This window comes from Chinchilla lanigera, unplaced genomic scaffold (genome assembly GCF_000276665.1).
Source record: "Chinchilla lanigera isolate Chin_1 unplaced genomic scaffold, ChiLan1.0 scaffold00018, whole genome shotgun sequence".
NCBI lineage: Eukaryota > Metazoa > Chordata > Mammalia > Rodentia > Chinchillidae > Chinchilla > Chinchilla lanigera.
Window position 1 is genome coordinate 27093945 of NW_004955419.1, and position 23527 is coordinate 27117471.

The window sequence follows — 23527 nt, forward strand, 5'->3', positions numbered from 1 at the left end:
GTTCAGCTGGGTGTTATTACAAGTTGACCACCAGTTGTCAGTCCACCACAACTAGCTCCCAGGAATGACTTTGGGAGTACTCTTTCCCTTTCACATTCATTAGAGTTTGAGAAGATTTGCAGTAAATCTTCCCTGAAGTTCTTGTAGAATTCAGCAGTGAATCCATCAAGCTCTCTTAGTAGGTTTTTCATTATTGTTTCATTTTTATGGTCAGTTACTACATTATTTGAGGTTTTTATATCTTCTTGATTCATTTTTAGTAATGCATATGTACCTTAGGAATCTATCTATTTCTTCTAATTCTCCAAATTATTACTTTTTGGATGTTTTGAGACAGGACCTCACTGTATACTTCAGGCTGGCCTTTAACTCTCTATGTATCCCAGGCTGGCTTCAAACTGGTAGTGATCCTCCTGCCTCACCCTCCCGAGTGCTGGGATTGTGCACCACCACATCCAGCTAATGAAGGCAAAGCCCTCAGAGGCCACTTTCAGGTTTTCAAAATACTTACTAATAATCTGGATTTCAGTGGTGATTTTACCTTCACTGTGATTTTATCTTTTTCAGTCTAGATTTATCTTTTTCAATCTGCATTGATTTAGGTCTTGTCTTTCTTTGGTGGGAGTAAGATTGGCTAAGAGTTTGCCTATTTTGTTTATTCTTTCAGAGAACGAGCTCTTTGACTCATTGATTTTTTTGTATGTTTTGGTCTCAATTTCATTAATTTTTACTCTCATGCTTATAAATTCCTTTCCTTGTACTAGTTTTGGATTTGGATTGTTCTTTTTCTAGGACCTTGAAATACATCACTAGGTTATTTGTTTGGGCTCACTCTGTTTTTGCGATGTGGGTATTCACAGCTACAAACTTTCCCCTTAGGACTGCTTTCTTTATGTCCCGTAAATTCTGGTATGCCTTGCTGGAATTATCATTTGATTCTAGGAACTGTCCAATTTCTTCTGTGACACAGCCATTATTCAAAAGAGTATTGTTTAATTTCCATCCAAGAATATTGTTAAATGCATGGAAATTAAACAATACTCTTTTGCCATTGATTTCTAGTTTCATTGCATTGTGATTCAAAAATATGCATAATTTTGATTTCTTGGCATTTAATTAAGCATACTTTATGGGCCTGCATATGATCTGTTTTGGAGAAAGTTCCATATGTTGCTGAGAATATTGTGTATTATGTTGTTGGGCAGAACACTCTGTAGATATCTGTTAAGTCCATTTGTTCAAAGGTTTGATTCAACTCTGCTATTTCTTTGTTGATTATTGTTTAGTAGATCTATTTGTGGTAGTGGTGTATTGAGGTCCCTTATTATAAATGTATTGATAGTTACCTGATTTTTATGTTTATTAGTGTTTTTTTAATGAAGTTTGGTGCACTGTGGTTTGGTGTATATGTCCCTCTTCCTGTTGAATATTTCCATTAACCAATATGTAATGACTTCCTTTGCCTCTTTTGATCAGCTTTGGCTTGAAGTCCACTTTATCTGAAAATAGGCTAGCTACTTCTGCTTGTTTTAGGGTTTTCATTGCATGGAATATTGTTGTCCATCCTTTGACTTGAATCATGAATTTCTTTTTGGATTAAATGTGTTTCTCATATAAAGTATATCATTGGGTTTATTTCTTGATTCGTTCTTCTAGATTGTCTTTTGATTGGGGAATTAAGACTACTCATATTGACAGTTGCTAATGAAAGATATTGACTTATTCCTCTCACTGCTTTATTTTTTTGTTGCTGATTTCCTTTTCTTTTTTGCTCCTTCTGCATAAATGTTCACCCTGCCTGCTGTATTCATTCTATTAGACTGTTTGATATTGTTGGCTTCATTTTCCCTTTGAAGGATACCTTTGAAAAATTTTTGGAGTGTTGTCTTGGTAGTAATGAATTTATTAAGGTGCTCTTTGTGATAGAATGACCTTATTTCTCCATCCACTTTGAAAGATAGTTTTGTAAGATAGAACAGTCTAGGTTGAAAGGTGTGTTCTTTTAGGGCTTGAAATACTTCACTCCAGGCTCTCCTGGCTTTTAAGGTTTGTGTTGAGAAGTCTGCTATAATTCTAATGGGTTTACTTTCATTAGTTGATTTGTTGCTTTTCTCTAATAGCTTTTAAGATTCTGATCTTATTTTGGACTTCTGGGATTTTTACTATGTGCTGTGGAGAATTTCTTTCCTATTTATGGCTACCTGGGGTGCTGTATGCCTTACTTATCTCTATGTTTAATATTTCCCCATATTTGGAAAGTTTTCTGTTATTATTTCTGTAAATAGGTTTTTTATGGCCTTTGTGCTGTCTTCTGATTTTTCACTAATTCCAGTTAATCTTAGATTAGTCTTCTTTGCATCATCTAGCAGCTGTTGGATCCTTTTTCTATTCTCTTGTTTTCAAGGTATCTGAGTCACTAACATCAACCCAGTCTTCTAATTCTGACACTCTGTCTTTACACTGGTTTCTTCTGGTGCCCATACTTTCAAAATTTTTAAACTCTTAGACTTCTACTTAGTATCTCTTCATGGACTCAAATGCTTTACTAAACTTGTCATTCATGTCTTTACTATTTTGTTTAGCTCATCTAGTTTTTTTTATTAGTGTCTTCTGTAAGCTCACTGAATATGCTGTTATTAAGGTCTATTTTCTGTTTAGTTAGATCTTCTTTAAGCTCACTGAGCACATTACTGATCTGTTTCTTAACCTCTTCTTTCATAATTTCAAAAGAAAGCCCAAACTCCAAAAAGCCAATTGAAAGAGGAAAAAAAATTCCTCTGTAACTTCATTTAATGAGTGGTTTCTTTCCAGGATCTGCAAGCTTGGATTCTAGAAAGTTTTCCCCACCCAGCTTTACAGCCTGTGGATTTGTGAGGTACTCCCCTGAGCCATACACCCCACTATACATACATCCACTCTGTGGCAACCATCTAAGACAAAGTGTACCCTTGATAGATGGACAAAGCACTCAGACTGCTGATCTCTTCTGGATGTAGGCAGTGGAGTGCAGTCTCAAGCAGACTGCTAGATTTAGTGCCAACATTTTCAGATCTAGCTGCTTCTGAAAGCCACACTTGCTGGACCTGGCTTCTCACCATGGAAAGTGGGGCTCCATGTCCTTCTTGACCTGAATTTGTACTTCTCAGTGGGTGTCTGTCTGGCCCACGCCCTCTCTGTGGCTGTCTCTTGTGGCTGTCTTTCACCTAGTCACTATGGTAGGGTGATACGCAGATCTTGAAATGAAGTTAATCTCTTGTTCTGCAGCTAAGTCTTAAACAGTCTTGTGTTCCCAAAATGACTCTTGCTTAAACCCTCTCCAAGATGGCAGTCACTGCACTGAATTTCTCTAAATTTATTTTGCTATGGAGGATTCATTGCCAGAGTAAATCACCATGCTGGTTTTGTAGTTTACAATAGCTGTTAGCTTTTCTTGGTGCTCGTACTGCCGGCCTGGTCCGTTGTTTCTCCCTGGAACTACCAACCCTCTGTGGTTTACCTTCTATCCTGGGGCATTGGCTTCATCTCTAATCAGGTTTGTTAGCTGGTCAGTACCTCTGCTGCCCAGTGCTGAGGGGAAGCAACATGCAGAACGGGTCCGAGTTGGCTGGTGCCGCAGCCAGAGTGTGGAATCTGCAGACCTTGAGTGTATCCTTCCTTATGGCAGAATAGTGCTCTATTGTGTATATGTCCCATATTTCTTTATCCATTCACCTGTTGTTGGGCATACAGGCCGCTTCAAAGGTTTAGCTATTGTGGGTTGTATGGCTTTTTTGTAATCAATTTTTTAAATTTAAACAGAACTCCCATGTAACTACCACCCAGGCCAAGGAAAATACTTTAACCAGAAACCCTGAACCCAGGGCTTTTATGCTCTATCCCACAGTCCCCACCACCAGTATCTGATATTCTCCTGACTTTCGTCACTATACAGATGCCTGCTGTCAAACTTTATGTAAACCAAGTCATGTAATGTGTACTCTTTGTGGCTTTTCTCATGTGTTTGTTAGTGTTAGTCATTGATGTAGGCATGATTTCATTTTCAGTGTTCCAAAGTATTCCCCTGCATGAACATAACAACTTACCCATTCTACCTTAGTAGGCATTTAGATTCCTTGGTTTGAAGTTATTCTGCACGTGCTGCCATGAACATTATTGTACTTTGAAATCTCTATTCTATACTACTATAAGTGTTCTACTCTGTCTTCCTGTAGAATCTTTAGGTTGGATTGGTCCTTCTGGTAATTATTCAGTTCACCCTCAAATAGCACCTCTCTATCTTCTACACGGTGCTACAGTTTTCTCGGTCTGCTTTTGTTTGCTGAAAGACTACAGTAGAGCAAAAACACAGATGAAAGTTAAGTGTTTTTCTCTTTTTACTCCTGGTTAATTTACAGTTTTGGTGTTCTCTGTTTTCAGTTATTGGTGAGGGTAGGAGTTCATATAAGATTTTTGTAGCTATAATGTTATTTAATATACTTTATGAGATTTGGGGAGGCTTATTTAAATACAACTTCCAGTATTGTCAGCTACCTTGAAATACTATAAATGGATGTTTTAGTGAATAGAAATTCTTATTTTAATAGACTCTAGCCCAAGACCATGAAGGGCATTTTCCTACTTCCTCATTTAGAACCTTTATTATTTTATCTTTCATATTTACATCTGTAACCAACCTGGAACTGATTTTGTATATGGTATGAGATAAGGATCAACATTTCTCTTCTCTTTCATGAGAATTATCTAATTGACTCAGGATCATGTATTGAACAGTCTGTCTTTCCCCATAGGGTGCTATTTTATCAACTTTATCATATGTCAAGTAACTACATGTATTTGGTTCTGTTCATTTCTCTTCCATCTGTTTGTATTTCACCCAAGCATCTTAACTTTCCCTAGCTTTGTAATGAGTCTGGGTAAGTAGTAAATGTGGGTCTTCCACCTTAGTTCTTCTGGAGATTGTCTGTCTTGGGTGTTCTTGTTTCTTTGATTCTGTATACATTTTCAAATCAGGCTTTCAGTTCATGCATCATATAGACAAACTTGTTCTGGTTTCTATTACAATTTTGCTGAACCTATAGGTCAATTTTGGGAAAACTGGCATCTTAGGGGCATACTCTTTCATTTGATGAATTTTATATATCCCTGTATTTTCTTTAATTTCTCTCAAATGTATTGTATAATATTCTGGGTAAAAATCTTCCACATACTCTTTAATTTATTTCTATGTATTTGGTGTATTTTGATGAGTATTCCATGTACACATTACTCTTGGGTAGACACTAGGGATGGAATGTCTGAGTCATAAGGTGAGCATATGTTCAGCATTAGCAGACATTGCCAAGCATCTTTCTAAGGTGGTTACACCAATTCACACACCCACTGGCAATGAGCACATCTTTCCCTTGGTTCACGTGTTCACCAACATTTGGTGTTGTCAGCTTTTAATTTTAGACAGTCTAGTGGGTGTGCAGTGGTATCTTGTTTTAGTTTTAATTTGCATTTCCTTGATAACTGATGGAGCTAGGCATGTTTTTATACCTTTATTGGCCATTTTGATAACCTCTTTTTTAATGCTTATTAATATCTTTTGCCCATTTTTTCTATTGGATCTCCTGCCTGCTTCTTGTTGATTTATAGTTTTTCTTCTTTTTTTCCACTCAAGCATGGGCCTGAATGTTGAAGTTTTTTTTATATTCTAGGTATAAATCCTTTAGCAATTATATGCAATATTTTTGTCTTCTCCCTTTCTATGGCTTATCTTTTCACTCTCTTGATGTATTTTGATGAAAAAAATTATTTTAATGTAATCTAATTCATTAATCTTCTGTATGGTTAGTGTATTTGTGATATGTTTAAGTATTTTTAACCACCCAGATTCATGAAGATATTTTCCTATCTTGTCTTTTAGAAGTTTTTTTATGCCCTTCACATTTAGGTATAGAATCGACATGAAATTGATTTTATATATAGTTTGAAACATGATCAAAATTCGTTTCTTTCCTTCTGAACAGTCAGTTAATTCAAGACTATTTACTGAAAGGGTCAATATCTCCCACACCACCGCCTATGCTAGTGTCACCTTTGTCATAAATAAAATGCCTGTATAGAGTGTAGACCTGTTTCTGGACTGTCAATTATCTTCCATTAACCTATTTGTTTATCTTCTAACCAATACTATACTGTCCCAGTTATGAAACCGAAATTTCATAACAATATCTAATATCTGGTAGTCTATGTCCTAAATCTTTATTCTTCTCCTCTAAGATTTTCTTGGGTTTCCTTGGCCCTGGTGTCATATATATTCACATACTTATCCTTTCCATTACTTCTTATTTCTTCCTGCATTTCTGAGTTTTTTTTATGATCATCTTTGTGCCTAATGAACTCCTCTGGTTTTTTTGTATTGTGGGTCTTCTGGAGACAAACTTTCTCAGTTTATAATTGTCTGAAATTTTCTTTATTTCACCTTAATTTTGAGGTATTTATTAGTTAGGTGTAGCTTCTAGACTGTCAGCTGTCTGTTATTTTCTTTCTGCACTTTAAGATATCATTCCTTTGTTCTCTGGGTTCTGTTGTTTCTATTAAGTCAGCAATGAGACTTAATTGCCTTTCCCAAGGGAATGCTTCACTTTTTCTCTCTAGCTGCTTTTAAGATTTTGCTTTTGCTTTTGTCTTTGATAATTTATTATTCTTTGCTCATACATGATATTCTTTGTATTTATCTTATTGGAGTTCACAGAGCTTAACAGGACTTCCTGAATCTGTGGATATATATGTCTTCAGGGACATTCTAAAGTATATCTCTTTAAATATTGATTCTGTCTATTCTCTCTTCCTTTACCTTGCAAGATACAAATTATACAAACACTAATTTTCAACCTGTGCCATATATATCTTATGCTTATTTCTTATTTCCTATCCTTTCTCCTCCCTGTGTTTCAGTCTTAATATTTACTACTAAGTAACTTCAGTTCACTAATCTACTTTTTGCTGTGTATGACATGCTACTTCACCTACCTATTGAGCTCTTAATTCAGTGGATGTATTTTTTATCTTTAGAATTTTCATTTTATTATCTTCTTTTGTTTGTATCTTTCAGTTCTCTGGTGATATTCTGCACCTTTTCATTTATTTTCTTAAACAAATCCATGTTTAGTAACTTCAGGATTTGGACCACATATGGGTTTCTTTCTATTATATATTTTTATTTTCCCTTCTTTTTCTTTTATTTTAACATTTGGTCCTATCTTCTTGTGTACGTGGTAAAAATTCAATTAAATGCATTGTATATACAAAATTGTAACAGCTACAGGTAGTCTTTATCTTCCACCAGGAAATATTTGTTTCTCTTCAAGCAAGAAGCTGAATTCTTAATGCAATCAGGAATGGAGCTGATTGCAGGTTTGGTTTTAGTGTTGAAAGACCTGGCTTGTCTGGCTTGCTGTTATTCCTAGTACTGGCCCACCAGTGCTCTAAAGTAGAAGCCTGGGGCTCTTTTTGGCCATGGGTTCCAATTTTTGTCTTCCCAAAACTATGAAACCCCAAACAGTTCTGTTCATTTGCTTGGCCCTTTTGCCTGGTTTCTCAGCCCTTCTTTCCTTTATTTAGCTTAATTACCAAACATTTCAACAAACAATGCCTTTTATAATGCTAGGTTCCTTTTCCTGTGGTTCCCTTTCCTATGGGCTCTGGACCCTTCCAGTATGGCTACCTTGGTACCCTTGAGCTAGATTTTGGCCCCCATCAAGGGGCTGTTAAAATCTCTGGTTCAATGCTTGCTATTTCTGCAATGGGCCTTCTGGCTTACAAACCAGTAAGTGGCTCAGAGAGGATGCTGGTCCCATCCCAAAGCATTTCTCTTTCCTTCAGCATCTTGGCTTTTCACTCTTGATTTCTCTCTGATATCTATAAAAAGCTGTCTTTATATTTTATCCTGCTTTTTTCAATGCTCTTGATGAAAGATTTGGTCTGATATAAGGTGCATCATCTCATTCATAGTGGAAGCCTGAACTGAGATTATTGAGCTTGACAGGAGGTGGATGTCACTTGGGGAAGGGGTAGGCATGTCCCCGGGCTTGGGGGTATTGGCCATGTTGCATGGCTCCACAGGAAGATGTAGCATGCTGAAGCCAAGTGACAAGGAGGCCAGTGTGAACTCTGCACTGGAAGAGCGGTGTCTTGGACCCCACACATTGTGTAGGTGGGAAGCTCAACCTGAAGAGACAGTGAGTTTCCTTGCTATGAGCAGGCCAAGGAGTGACTTGGGGCAATCACATTGCAGGAAGGATCACACAGTCAGTGATCCCCAATTTATGTGTGCTTGCAATAAGAGATTCTCAAAAAACATACAGGTGCCTAAATGAACTCATTTATTGACATACTGAAGCAAAATGTACCTGAAATCTGCATTTTTAACATGTTAGCCAAGTGATCTCCTCACTAGACTGCAGGACCCAGAAAACTAGCTATGCCTGTTTCCCAATGAGGTACTGAGATCAGACATCACACACGGGTTCTAGAGAGGAATTCTGCCAGTTCTACCTCTAGTGCAGGGACTAGTGAAAACTATGGGAGAGGAGCATCTCCTTGTCATCCTCTTTCTTGTCTATGAAGCTCCCCAGCTCCTGGAAGCAGGGCTCAACATGGTTGTGTTGGAATGACAGACCCATCACATTTAGTCACACTGTGGGGTTAGCAAGCTTGTGTGGGTTAGCCAGAGAACCTAACTACTATTTATAACACAGTTTCTGTGGGAAAATATGTTCTAAGTTCCAACAACTGACTTTCAAAAATATGCTGGAGCACAACCTGTCAGTAAGATGGAATATATATAAATATATATATATACATATTCCAAAACTTTAGCAACACATGATAAACTTGACCTCAGAGCATGAGTAATTAATCAGCATTCAGTGTCAGCTTCACGATGGAAGAAATTCTTCTGCCCTCAATAATTGGAGGCCTGCTTTAAGAACAACTACTACTTTTTCTGCAACAATTGTAAGAGTTTTTCTTCCTGCTGTCATTGTTTGGCCCAAGGGAGACAGGTGCTGGCATCACCTGGGAACAGTGATAAATGGCCTGGGATGTAAAGACAGTGAGAATGAGGTCACCTTTCAGCTTAGCTTCACCTGTGTCCCATTCCAAGGACTCTACTCCCTGAAATGTGGTAAACAGCCGTATTTCGAGTGTTCTTGGCCCTACTTGTGCTCCTTGTCCCTGAGAAGAACAGTTTTGTAAGTTAGAAAAAGACATGAATTCACAGATGTATATGTGAAAAGCATTTATAGGGGTTTGTGTTGGCCCTGAGCCCAAATTAAATAAGCAATATGATCTTGATTCTCTTTTTGTGCCTTCCACACACATAAACTGTACAAAGGAAGTATAAAATTGCACTCAGTTACCTCTTGATGATGAGACCATACTTGGAATTTCCACCCCCTGGTCTAGAGCCTCTACTTTAAGCAAATCCTAGATACCCTGAAGGATACCCCAAGACTGTGTTCTGATTAAGAGTCTCGCTCGAAGGTCATCTGAATGTAATCATTAGGCAGAACAAATGAAAATCAAGCCATGGTTTAGATAAGTGTACCCCAAAGTCCCATGTGTTACAGGTCCTGAGAGTGGCACTATTAGAAGGGTGGAACCTTTGGAAGGTGGACCTAGAGGGAGGTCCTTAGGTCATTGGGGATGGGCCCTGAAGGGGATGGTATAATCCTAGCTTCTTGCTTTTTCTCTTTGCTTCTTGACCTGGGATGAGCGGTTTTCCTCTACCAAGCATCTCTGCTGTGATATGCTGTCTTATTATGGCCTAAACAATGGGGTCATATGCCCCTGGACTGGAACCTCCCAGACTGTAAGATAAAAGAGACTTTTTCTCTTTATAAGTTGATTGTCTCATGTACTTTGCTATAGCAATGAAAAGTTGACTACCAGGGGCACCACCTGTCCTCAGATTTCCTTGTGTGCATCAGAAAAGGATCACAGAAGCAAAAGCCAAGAGGACAGAGGAAGTCAAAGCGGATCATTCTTTTCATGCTTAAAGCAATTAGAGAAGCACACATCCAAATAATTTTTAAACACTTTGAAGGTAGCCAGTAGCTAAATTATCAACCAGGAGTAGATCAAAATCACATCTAAAAATCAAAGAAAATATAGCCAAGTAATAAAAGTTGGAGTTTTCTAGCAGAGGAAACATCTAATGCAGAAGCTGGGGGTGGATGAACAAACATGAAAGTGTAGAAGGACTCTGAAGGTTTCAGGAAGAGAAGACACCTCTCAGCAGACTGTCTGAGGCTTCGGTGGGCGGAATGGGAATGACCAAGGGTGGTGGCAGCACCTCGGAGGCCAGCCGGGACAGGGAGATAGATAGGGCACGTAGCTGACAGAGGTGGATTAGCTGTGTTGTAGATGGAGGAGCGGGAGTGGCCCAGAGGGAAGCCCATCTCCTTGAAAAGCCCTTGAGTTGAGTCTGTCCCTGCTGTGATGTGGAGCGATGAACAGAAGACGATGGCTGCAGGTGCTGCATTTCCAAGGGAAACTGAGAGAAACCCAAGCCTCCCCACAGGACCTGAGGCAGGAAAGGAGGCAGCCACCGGCTGCGACACAGTGCACACCGCCTGCAGGGCTGTAGCTGGGGCACTTGGCACTGGCTCCCAGGCACCTGGACGGTAACCCTCCAAGAGACCGCGTCTTGGCATGGGGGCCAGGGCCAAGGAAAGACTCCACCTCGGATGGCCTAGCTCCACTACCTGCCTGGACTCCTGGGCCTGGCCGCAAACCACTTGTGCTGGCTTTCAAAACCTAAGGCAACCTCAAAGTGAAATACAAAAGCAGTAGCAGAGGTGGGATAGGAGGCTCTCCCTCCCCTTCCCCTTCCCCCTCCCCCTCCCTTTCCTTCTCCCTCTCCCCCTCCCCCGTGTGTGTGTGTCTGTGTGTGTGTCGGTATGTGACCTTGGACAAGTCTCTGAAACTCTTTGTTGCCTCTGGCTGTGACAGAGGGGGCCTGTGTGACCATCTTTAAGAACTGTTCCCAGTGAACACTAACAATGAATCCATGGTTTCTCTATTCATTTTGCTCCAAGAAGTGTTTTTCCAAAGATGAAGCTGTGGACTCTATGACATCTCTGGCCAAGGAGGTTAGAAGTGATTTGAGAAAAGGCCCAGGAGGCGTTGTGGGTAATGGGCTCCCTGGGGGCCTCATTTGGAAAGTTGGCCCCAGTTCTTGAGCCCCTGTCTCTGGGTGGTTGAAGATATCTGAGGCTGGAAGGGGAGAAGTCGCAGACCGAGCCTGGCTGGACTGCAGGCTGGAGCAGATGGGAGGAGGGCGGACAGGAAGAGGGGTAGAAAGGGGAGCGGAGGGGAAGTAGGAGAGAGAGGAAGAGAGGGGAGGGACAAGTTGGGAAAGAGGAAGGAGAGGGGAGGGGAGGAGAGACAAAAGGAGGGGAGGAGAAGGGGGCGAGGGCAGGCTGCAGAGCAAGTCACTGTTCACTGGGTCTGAAGCTCGAGGAGCCTCACGATTCTGAATTCAATCTAGACCTTCCAGATCATCTGGCAAGTATATTCATTATAGTGTAGGACAGAAAATGTGTTTTAAACATTTTGTTGACTTGTCTATAATTCAAATATCTAGGCATATAGTGTGTGGGCCTCATGGGTGCTGTAGCCCAGGCCCTGCAGATATCAAGGGAGGCCTGGTTGGGGAGTACTGCCCCCTCTCCTTAGTCTCACCAGTCAAATAGGGTTCAGCCTCAGCCCTGTCACTCAGAGCTGTGTGGCCCTAGTCTGTAAAATGGGGACAAAATGTCACCCACCATATGAGGTGGCTATGGCATTAAATGAGGTAATGGACACAGAGCCCAGCACTATGCTGGGCACACAGTGGGCACCAAAGAGCGTCAGCGTGCCAGATGTCCCTGCTGTAACTTAGTACCCTGGCCCCTTTGCTTTTCCAGACCCCACAGCAGTACGAGAGAGAGTACAACAGCAAGCGGTCGGGCGTGGGGCCCAGCAAGTTTCATGGTTATGCTTACGACGGCATCTGGGTCATCGCCAAGACACTACAGAGGGCCATGGAGACACTGCACGCCAGCAGCCGGCACCAGCGCATCCAGGACTTCAACTACACCGACCACACCCTGGGCAGGATCATCCTCAGCGCCATGAATGAGACCAACTTCTTCGGGGTCACGGTCAGTGCAGCATGCCTGCGCTTTCTTTTCCCTAGTGCCCTTTGCAGTTGCGAGAGGCAAGGAGAGAGGCTGTCACGCACCTTGATGTGCGTTCGGTCTGTTCTCTGGAATCTTTGAAACAGCTTCCGGTGGGCCACCAGGTATGGGCTGTTGAAAGGAGCAGTAGGCCGGATGTGCTCTCCGGCACACTGGAAAAAGGCTGTAACTCCGGAAGAAGAAAGGGCTAAGAGCAGATGTATCTGGTGCAGGTGCATCTCTACTAGGTGATGGGCGGAGCTGGCCAACGGGAGCTCTGGACAGAGCCAGTTTCAAATCCTAGGTCTTCACTTACAAGTTACTTTCTTTGAAACACAGAATTTCCATTCATTCCCATAACAGGAATAATGCCTACCTTACAAAGTGGTTATAAAGATGGGACACTGCACGGTACAACTTGCTGCTGTTTGCTGTGTAGACCACCTGCTCTGAGCCTCAAGTTTCTCATCTGGGAAACAGGGTTAATAACATGTGTCTTACACAGAAGTTGGGAAAATTAGCAATGATAATGGCTATTTTTTGAATGTTTACCATGTGGTTAGCATAGCAGTACTATGCTTAAGTACATCATGTGGACTAGACTCAATCATGTATGCCCGGTGCTGTGCACCCAGGAAATGCCAGCTATTGCTGTTAATAATGGTCTCATTGCTTCCTTATGCCACTCACAGGTAGTAGATGCTGTCATAATCGCCATTAACAACTGGGAACATGAAGCTCAGAGAATTTAAATTCTACAGCTAATCAGAGGCAGAACTAAGATTCCAGCCTGGGCCTAGGTCTTAATTGCTATATTACTCTATGCTCTGGTAATGGATGTAAGCCGTAGTTATTTATGACTCATGATATATTTGCCACCAGTTCCGACTCTTCTCCTAGAAAATAGAGAAAATTTTTGAAGAGTAGATTGAATGAGCTGAAGTGCTGTGTTACGGTCTAACTTGGTCATTTGAGAGGGAGTCTGTCCTGGGGTATGAAGAGGAGTAGGTAGGAGGAGTTGATCGGCGTATTTCCTAATGTCCATCTCCAGGGTGGGTATGCTTAGGCCTGTTGTGGCTGTGCTAGGCGGGGCCTGTGTGGGTGCTGACGTTGGGCACAATTCTGTGGACACCAAAGCAAAATGGAGCCCATGGCCCAGATACAGGGGTGAGACTCGGGTAACACTGGTATCAGAAGATTAGGAGTGTTCAGTACTATGGGAGAATCTCCATGAGACTGGAAGGACTTCCATGACCTTTGATGGAAAGGTCAGGGAAAGTATTTTGGTAGAGGGGGCATTTGAGCTGTGCCATGAACAGTGAGTAGGAGCTAGACATCCAAGGATGGGCCAGGAGCCTGGCCAGACCACAGCATGATGGGCAGGGGAGAGTGCGTGAGGCATGAGGGGCACCATTACCTGGCTGCAACACTGGGAAGGTAGATGGTAGGTCTGGCAGGGTAAGTGGGAGCTGAAAGCCAGAGGGCCAAGCTGAAGAGCCTAGCTTTGATCTCCTATGGTAACCATTCTTAAGGTGTGGCCAGCTTCACCTGGGTGCTTGTTAGGGTCCCAGACTCATTGAATCAGCCTCTGGGGGTGAGACCCAAACACCTGATCCTTAATATACCCTCCAGGTGCACCCTGCTCTGGCTGGCAGGGAGGCTCTGAGGTTTACTAAAAATGAAGCAGTTTCCAACAGGCCCTGGGTAGAAGGATCTGAAAGTCCTAGGTGTCCACTCCCACAGTTCAGAAATAAGGAGTCTGTGTAGTTACTGGCCATGGGTGTTTTTATAGCACAGTCTGGATTCAAGCTGGAAACTTTAACAGCTTTTCTCATCCTGGCTTTAAAATAGTTTTTTACCCTCACAACCCTTTATACAAATCTCTCATGGAGCCCAGTGTATGAAACATGAAGCTTCTCAGTTAGCAGAGGAGCTCAGACCCCTGTATGTTCATGCCCTTCCCCCAAAGCTCCTTTTCACTGCACCCCAGCTACCCCCAGAAAAGCTGCACAGAACTCTAGTCAAAATATGTGCAAGAGCTGAGCATGACTGCATGCTCCTGTAATCTCAGCTAGGAAAGGGGCTGAGGAAGGTGGGCCACAAGTTCAAGGCCAGGCTGGACAATTTAGCAAGACTGTGTCTCAAAATAAGAAAACAAAAACGGATGGGGATGTAGCTCAGTAGTAGAGCACTTGTAGCATGCAGAAAGTGGTGGCTTCAATCCCCAGCACCACATTTCTAAGAACCAATCTCACTGATTATATTGTACATACTCATGGGCCAACACTCAAAGAGGAGTAGCATTGGAACAGGGCAGTTTGCAAACCTGGGTACATTTATTTCATGTCTACTTTTTTATTTCATAGAATGAATTCATAGTAACCAGGGGTGAAATAGATAAATAGAGAGCTACAGAATCTAGCAAGTATTTTGTCATCTCTCTATTCCTAGAACTCAGCATTTTGCCTAAATGCCTGGGAGTAGCTTCGTGGGAGACCATTATAACCACTTCTAAGTGTGCCCTTTCATCTCAGCCAGATAATACATAATCCCTACTTGAGCAATTAGACAAGTCTGCCTGAAATGCTTTGCAAGGCTAGAAGATGAATTTCTTTTTAATGGGAGATTCCTTGACACTTGCTTGTGACTCATAATTCAGTGAATGTCAGATCTGAATTCAGTTTTAAGGATACTCAGATTCAACACTCTCGGGTTGCAGATAAATATCTGAGGTCCAGAAAGTCACCCTGCAAGGTGGTTTGGCAGCGGCAGGGCGGTAGGCAGGCTGGCTGTGCCTCTCTTCCATTCCTTGCCACCTCCCTTCCCTGTATGGAAGTCCCTTGTCACCAAGAAAGGCTATGAAGTGAGACAGTTCTGCACTCTGTTTTACCTTCACCCTTATCCGCCTTGTCACATACTAATATGTGCTTGGCACTGGGGTGTAGACAGGTTTCATTAAAATTGTCTTCTGATCACAGGAAAAAAGGATGCTCTCTGACAAATAAGAAGTGCCTCTGTGGTACAAAAAGACCACAGAAGGCCAAATTCGGCTATCAATAAAGACTTAGATGGGAAAGGAATGAGGAGGTGGAAATAAATGGAAGCATTTTCCATTTGCTGAAGGGTTTTCATTATACAGCACACATGGTATCCATTTTTCCATTCTCAGGCAGACACTTTATTCTGGGGCACCCTCATTCAGCATGTTTACTATACGGAAAATCGTTTAAACACATTAAATTAATTATATCCATGACTCAATACCAATTGATTCAGTGTGTCTGCTCTCTGCTAGGAGCTGGGCCTGTGCTTCTTGGCTGGCATGTTGATGAAGAAATTTCTTCCATGCATCCTAGCATGGCGATCCAACTTAATTTGGGGCCCATCTCTGTTTTATCTTTTCAGGAGCTCCCTTTCTAGGTTTCCTGGGGCACACAGAAATAGGCTTCCATGTCCCTACTGGCATACTGGTACCTACGGTGGCCGCCCACCTCTGATTCCCTGAGACTGGCAGCTGTGATTCCATAGTTATGATGTTTAGCACTGTGATTCTACCCCTATGGTCTGAAAATCTCAGGGTGCTTCTCAGCCTAGAGGCCCTCTTCTGCCAAACATGCATTCAGAAGAATCAGGCTAGAATTGACTACTTAGATCTCAAAAGTTCACAGCATTTTGAGAACCCATTTTCTGAAAGTCTTGGAACCTAGCTCAGCAAAGTTAGCTCAGAGCAATGATTCCTAAATGTCTAGATGTTTGTGGATGTCCCAGAAAGCTTTGTTAAAATTCAGATGTGCTGGCCCCACTCCAGAACATCTGATTCGCTGGTCTTTCTGTAAAGCCCAGGAGCACACAGACAACCAGCAGTCTGGATGATTCTCAGACAGCATCCTTAAGGATTGCTTAGTGACACACACACAACACACAGTTTTTGTTTTAAACTTATCAGTGACATATTTGCTCCTATATTCATTCACTCCATTAGCAGACCCTGGGCTGGGTGTGTGGTGTACAGAGAGGAATAATCATGGCGCCAGCCCCCAGGACCACCCCCAATCTGATGGAGGTAATAGACAAGTAGAGGAGGAATTGCTAGAAAGTATCCAAGGTCTGCCCAAGGTCTCTGGAGGAAAGATTAGGTTCTATTTATGAAGTAAAGACCAAGGAACCATCCTCCATGTTCCTGAAATTCAGTAAGCAAAACAGAATGCTTCAGTAATTGCAAGATGCCCATCCGGTAGGTACTTGGCCTGTGCCAGGTGCTGGTGGGGAGGCTGCAATGCCAGGTGCCCTTGCCCTACTCTCAACATGTCAGTGCCCTGCAGGACTTACCAGACTCCTCTCACTTGGCTTTTGTTACAAAGCGACACCTGAATTCATTGACAGGCGATCATAACCTTTCAATACATGCCTAGGAACGTTTGCTAAGCATTCAGGTGAAAGAAAATCAAAGCCTTAATTTTTTTTCAGCTGATGGACGTGTAGCTCTTCCCACCTTCCAGACTCTTGAAAGAGGGTGTTCTCCCAGGTCCCAAAGTAGACAGATCCTGTTGGTATGTCAGACTAAGAGACGGTGACTCTAACCATAGTAACCTAACCCTTAGGTACAAGTTCCTTCTGCTCTATCTTTTAGAAGGACACCACATTTGGTTTGTGCCTACAACAGGCTAAATTAATCGACTCTCACTTTACCCTATTATGACAGTATGGCACATGTAATGTGTGTCCCAGAGAGTCCCTCAGGCTGTGCACCCCAGGTTTGGGGGGAGCTGTGAGGCCTCCAAGAATATCCAACCACAAAGCGATTGAAGAAGCTCTTGGGAAATACCTTTGATTGTGAAAAGAGGGCTCTGTTCTTCCTAACCTCTTTCCTATGATCACCCCTCACTCCCTGTGAGTGAATTCAATGCAGAAGCGATCACAGCTGGAAAGGGGGTGACCTGTAAGTCCTCCAAATAATAGAACCCACCTTCACCCTCCGCCCTGCCTCTGTCAACCAGCTGCAGGTCTGGACCTCTCAGGGCAATATCTGTCAGGAGAGGCCGCCCCCTGAGGTTCAGGCCTTTCACCTCTGAGAGCTGTTATCTTCTAATAGATCTCACCAAGAAGGTGAGGAAAAACAGCAGATGGTGATGTAGAGTTTATTGATCTATTTGCTTTTGTTGCTGGTAAGGGGGAATCCAGCCTCAGCCATGGAACCCCTTAACGTTTTTATGCAAGTTTTTAAAAATTTCATCTCTACTGTAACTCATACTGCCCATTGTTGGCACTTTCACCACAGCAGCACTTCATCCAAAGAAAATCTCAAACGTCAGCTTGACTGAATACCCCAAGTGCAGTAAGTAGCTTGAGAAAGCCAATGGATTCCTCTTCCCAGGGGAAATCTCAGGGCCGCCTCCAGCCTCCATTCACAGCATTCGCACTGGTGTGTGGCCCTGAAGTTGTGCAGTTAGTGTTTTTTACCCAAGAACTTTACGCACACACGTGCAAACATACATGAATGATTAAATGTCGTCTTTGAAAGGTAGCCTATCTCTCCTGCCTGTCTGATTTTTGGGGTCCTGGTTTTATTTTCCAATGCAGAAGCTAAACCTCAGCCTTCCCACCCCCCACACATTTGTGTCTTATATTTGACACCCTCTTTTACCCCACTGGTTATTTTTAGGCTGAATTTGAATGAGAAAAACAAACAGAACACTGAAAACTCCACCAAGAACTGGAGAAAATTCCACCAATCAGGACTTGGCACTTTTGGGTAGTGGTCATTCTATCAGCCATGACCTGTCCCCTGCACTATCATGACTGCCTTTTTCTCAGTTTTCTGCCATAGGCTGTCACTAGAGAATGTGTCTGAAACTCTGGAATGTGTCCACTGGGTGTTCTAAAAGGTAGGCCTTGTCCTGGTGACCACGGGCTAGCTCCCAGGGTACAGTTTCCCATTCTAAGCTCCCTCTCATAGGCCTTCCGTGGTGATTGCTAAAGATCAGCAGCAACCCCCCTACCCAACTTATCCCAGTCACATCCCAGATCAGCTAGCTGCAGCGGAATTGCACGATTCACAAACTTAATATAGGAGCCAACTTAAGAACCCAGTCTCTCTTCCTCCATCCCCTGGCTAACTAGCCCACTCTCAAAAGCAGAGGAAAAGTACCACTGCCCGCAGCACAGCCATGAGGAGCTTTAACAGGAATTAAAGATTTAAAAAGTCAAGCACCAAGAGACCAGAGCATGTGCACCTCTTCGAGCTGTGTGACTTCCGAGAAGTTATCTACTCTGCTGTGCCTGTTTCCTCATCCACAGAGTGAAGGGTTGTTGTGAGAAATGACAATACTGGTTCACACACATAAACTGCATCACGGTTACCCAGTTGCTACTACTACTACCGCTGTTGTGATGGAGACTTGTCAGAAAACAGTTCATGTGGGTCCAGTCCATCAGCATTCAGGGTTGAACCCAGTGCTCGATCATGAAGTGCATACCTGGTGCCGGTCTGTTGAACATTTGTGATCTCGTCTAATTCACTCATCCAGAAATAAATCTATTAAATTTCATTAAGATTATAGGAAATATTGGGGCTGGGGATTTAGCTCAGTGGCACAGAGCCTGCCTGGCAAGCACGAGGTCATGAGTTCAATTCCCAGTACTGGAAAAAAAAACAAAAACAAACAAACAAACAAAAAGGATTATAGAAAATATCAAAACAACCCCGCCTTGTGAGCAAGCATACTTTTGTACTTTCTTCCAGGTGCCATGTACCCCAGGGATGGGACAGTCACCTTAGATGTGATAGGCATCTGCTCACAGACCTCCTCCTGCCTAGTTCAGTGCCACTCAAATCACCTCTCAGCCTGAGAATCACCACTCTGCATAACACACAAGACTAATCACTGCAGGTGCTGTTGGAGCTCCACCGGATCTCCTGGGCAGGTTTTAGGGTTTTGCCTGCGTCTGCCCACACCCAGCTACTGCAGGTTACCCGGCTAATGGCTCCCACCAGCAGCCTGCCCTAATCACAGCCCCAAGAGATTGGAGACTCCTGGTTTGGAGGTTCCTGGGAGTTGTGCCCATCTTCTGAGTGGCAGGAATGACTGATGTGGCATTGCCACACCCAGGGCCTTTACCTTGCAGGGCTCCTGCTGAAGTGAGCCTGTCTCTGAAACCACTGCCCTGCTTGGCCTCTCCCTTTCCCCCTTCTCTCTTACAGGTTCTTCATCATTAACAAATCACTTATGCATGCTTCTGGGGGACCCAGTATAAAACAGCTAGGTATTTCCACAGGAAATTCAAGCATTTCCAAGAGGAAGTTTTTACTGTAACCTTTGTTATTGTATCTGTTGACTTTAGAACCAGCCTTCCTACTGGCCTCACTCTCCGCTGGTAAGAAGCTCTGGACTCTTTTCCCTCCTATTCAGCCTGCCCTGTGTCACTTCCACCTGCCTGTTGGGGCCAGTCCAGGGACAGCCGCATTTGTCTCCTCCAGTGAATTTGTATCTCCCAGATAAGCAGGCAGTGTGGCTTTTCATATCTCTGTCCCCTCAGCAAAGCACCTAGCGCCTTACACCTGGCGGAAACTTGGTGATCACTGGTAACCTCCGGTCACCTTGGTGGAATTGAAGCCCGATGTGATTGAGAAATTTAGTCACGCTCTTCAGCACTGTTGCCTTCTGGGCGGCTATCAACTAAAAAGCTGCTTTCAACCCAGTAACTAATCAGAACTGAAACAGAAGTGCTGTCAGGACTTGGAGTTCTTGGATCTGCTAATAGTTCTTCCCGAATTCTCATGATACTGAGTGTCAGTGATTCATCCAAGTTGGGGAATCTTGGGTATGTGTGTATTGGGAGGGCAGTCTCTTGCTGTTCCTTTCTGAGACACCAAAGAAGCCTGTCCTTTTCCTCCCATCTCTCTGGGGCTCAAAGCTCAGGCCTGGCAGGTAGGGTTGCTGATGGACCCCCATGACTGTCAGAAACATTCCTGAGGGGCAATTGCCAGTAATAAACAATGATAGTAATAATCATCCTTGAAGTGTGACTGCTTTGTGGCCAGCGTGCATTGATAGTCCCTACCATCTTCTTCTCTCAGCCCAGCCACCCTCACAGAACATTAACCTGAGCTTCCCATTAATGAGCTCCTCCTGTACCCCAGGCAGAAGCCAAGCACAGCACTTCGCTGTGATGCTCAGATAAGCCCCAAAGCCTAGATGCTTTTCCCAGTGAGCTGCGTCTGGTCGCTCACTTGTGTACTGTCCCTGCCCTCCTGTCACCTTCTCAGCGAGGTCATCCCTGATGCCCTTTTTTAGCTTGCAACTCCCTACCCACCATCAGCTCAACCCCAATACTATTGGGGAGCTATTGTTCCCCACAGTACTTACCCCCATCTGACATGCTACTTACTTCACTTACATATTGCCTGTTTTGTTTTCTGCTGTGTCTTCAAGGCTTGTAATCAGGTACTGAGTCACAGTGGGTATCTTACGAATATTAATTTAATGAATAAATATTTCAATAATTAATTGCCCTGCTATAAATGAGAGAAAATAGGTTCAGCAAAGAGATATGGTTTGCCCAAGACCTTATAGGTAATACACGGGAGTTTATTCAAGATTTTCTATCTGGCTGGCTGAAGCCCGTGTTCCTAACTATTCAGATATTTTGATAATTCAACCAGCATTCCTAGGTCTTCCTATAAACTTAACCCGGGCCAGGCAGGAAGCATAAGATGCAAGATTTTACCTCCAAGGAACCCAGGATCTGAACAACCAGGTGAAATGAGTGGAGGAGGGCAGGACCCAATCTTTATGTTGGTAGTGGAGGATGTATGTTTGCTTGCCTCTTTCCACTGGATAGTGAGCCCATGAGGCCCTTGACCATGGGCCCCATAATTGTCTTTATATCCCTGGTGTCTTAATAAAACCAGCTCCTAGACTGTGAAACTCACATTTATTTGTTGAATAAGTTAGGTAACTGCAGTACAGAGAAGCAGTGTAGCTATGTTGGGTCCCATGGTGAATTCCTGGTAAACCTGGTCAAAACTACACCCTAGATCTTCTCATTCTGAGTTCCAGTCTCAGTAGCCTATGTTCCTAGGTACTGATGACTGCCTGTCCCCCATTTATTCATACACAATTACAAATGACTACAGACAATATACAGCAGAGAGAAGAAACCTCCTCTTTCTGCTGTCAGATAAATTTGAAAGATCAAAATAATATGGTTTAACAGTTTGTTTGAATTAATGCCTGGCCTTCCAGAGCTTGCAAGTTTAACTTCCTCAAGTCAGGAGGAAAAAAAAGAGCTATTTTCTTCCTAATGAAAAGCCGTGTGGGGGAGTGTATCATTTTATGAGAGCTTCAACAGAAGCCCTGAGTGTAGACTGCATCCCAGTCCTTGAGCAAAGCAGAGACTGCGCCCTCGAAGGAGCTGGGGAGATGGTGGTCATAGGAACAATTACTATAATGACAAATGTAATGATGATATGAAAGGCTTGCAGTTTTGAGTGCTTCTATATGCTGGATACTTTGCTAAGCTCTTAACTGTATTATCTAATTTAATCCTCACCATAATGCCTATATGCTTTGGATGGAATCTGCTGCCCCAAAATTCATATGTTGCACTAATCTGCAGAGCCTCAGAATGGGACTGTGTTCGGAGCTAGGGTCACTGTGGCTATAAATTAGTTAAGCTAAAGGCACAGTGGACTAGGGTAATGCGGTATGCCGTGTTCTCATGAAGAGGGGCCATTTGGAGACAGGCAGGCAGGCAAGCAGAAGGCCATGTGATGAAGTCAGAGAGTGGCACAGTGCTTCTAGGAGCCAAGGAACACACCAGTGCCAGGGAGCCACCAGAAGGCAGGAGACAGGCAAGGGAGTGGATCTCCCTCTCCACCCTCAGAAGAATCAGCCCTACCAACACCTTGATTTCAGACTCTGGGCCTCCAGGACTGTGAGACAATGCATTCCTGTTACTTAAACCACCCGGTTTGTGGTTGTTTGTGGTACTTTGTTAAAGCAGCCCTAGAAATTAATACGACTCCACAATGTGGAGACTATCGGCACTTTGAAAGCAAGAAAACTTAAATAAATTCCCCACCATCACAGAGCTGGTGAGTGGAGAAGCTGGGATTTAGGCACAGGCAGTTGAACTTTCAAGTTTCACTTCTATTCTTTGTCCTACACCTGTAAAAGCTCTCCCCCACTAGGGGACAAAAAATCCCAGCCAAGAAGGGCAGAGACCTTGGCTTGCCACCGCCCCCCTTTCCAGGTGGAGAAACTATGTCCTTTGGAGCTGCTGAGTGAAAGGCCAGGATGAGCCAAGACCCTGGTCCCTGGTTTTCAGGCCAGCCCTTCCCTGTAAGCCCGGCTCCTCCCTCTGTACAAATGTTTTACCGTTCAGCTTGACTATTCACTCCTAGGAGATGCACCTTACACGTTACTCACCTCTTCTCTGACTGGGATGAAGAGGGTAAGCTAGAACCTCAAGTTACATGTTCTCATTTATTTGGGTATTTTAAAATAATTATCTATTTCATTTTTGGATTATAAAAGCATACATTCATAGGAGAAAATGTAAAAATAAAACAAGCATCAAAAAGAAATCAAAGTCACCCATAAACTCATCATTCAGACAGACTCACATTTAGACGTGATTTCTTAAAAATTCCTTTACCATCTATTTGTTTTGTCACATTATATAGCTTCTTCTATGGCCATGGATCTCAGTCTTGTTAACCTTGTCTTTTTAAAAAATGTGATAGTATATGCATAGCATACTATTTATAATTTTAGCCATTTGTACATGTACAATTCAGTAGCATTAAGTATGTTCATGTTGTTCTGCAACCGTCACTACCATCCATCTCTAGAACTTTCTCATCATCCTAAATAATAATTCCCCATCAGGAGGGATCATTTTAAAGTTATTATTTCATATGGGAGAATTGGTTTTAAATAGCTGTATATTTATTTTTAAAGTATTTCTAAAAATATCATCAGTAGTTTGCTAACTAATTTTAAAGGTACATTATCATATTTTTGAGCTACCTCTAACCAAATAGTAGTCTAGTAAAAGTTTAATTGCTTTTACATGAAGAAACCTAAGCATGGATGTTTTAAAAGGTTGAAACTATAAATAGTGAGCAAACATTTTCAATAAATAATTAATCATCAGTGACATCCTACTGTTGAGGACAGTAGTTCAATAAGAAAGCCCATCCCAGGCATTTCTCTTTGTGTGAGACCAGAGTAGCCCTTGCTGCACATGTCAAGGTATTTTAGCTGGCCAGCTTGCTAAGCAGGAAGGAAGCTCTCTAAGATCAGGGAAAGACA

General features: G+C 42.8%; 1 protein-coding gene across 1 annotated transcript in view; it reads left to right on the forward strand.

Moving 5' to 3' along the window:
* The window catches only part of Gabbr2 (gamma-aminobutyric acid (GABA) B receptor, 2), a 369184-nt gene that overhangs the window by 221211 nt on the left and 124446 nt on the right, over window positions 1–23527 (forward strand). The window contains exon 7 of the mRNA XM_005382826.2: window positions 11958–12194. Coding sequence (XP_005382883.1) covers window positions 11958–12194 — 237 coding nt within the window. The remainder of the gene's footprint in view (window positions 1–11957; window positions 12195–23527) is intronic.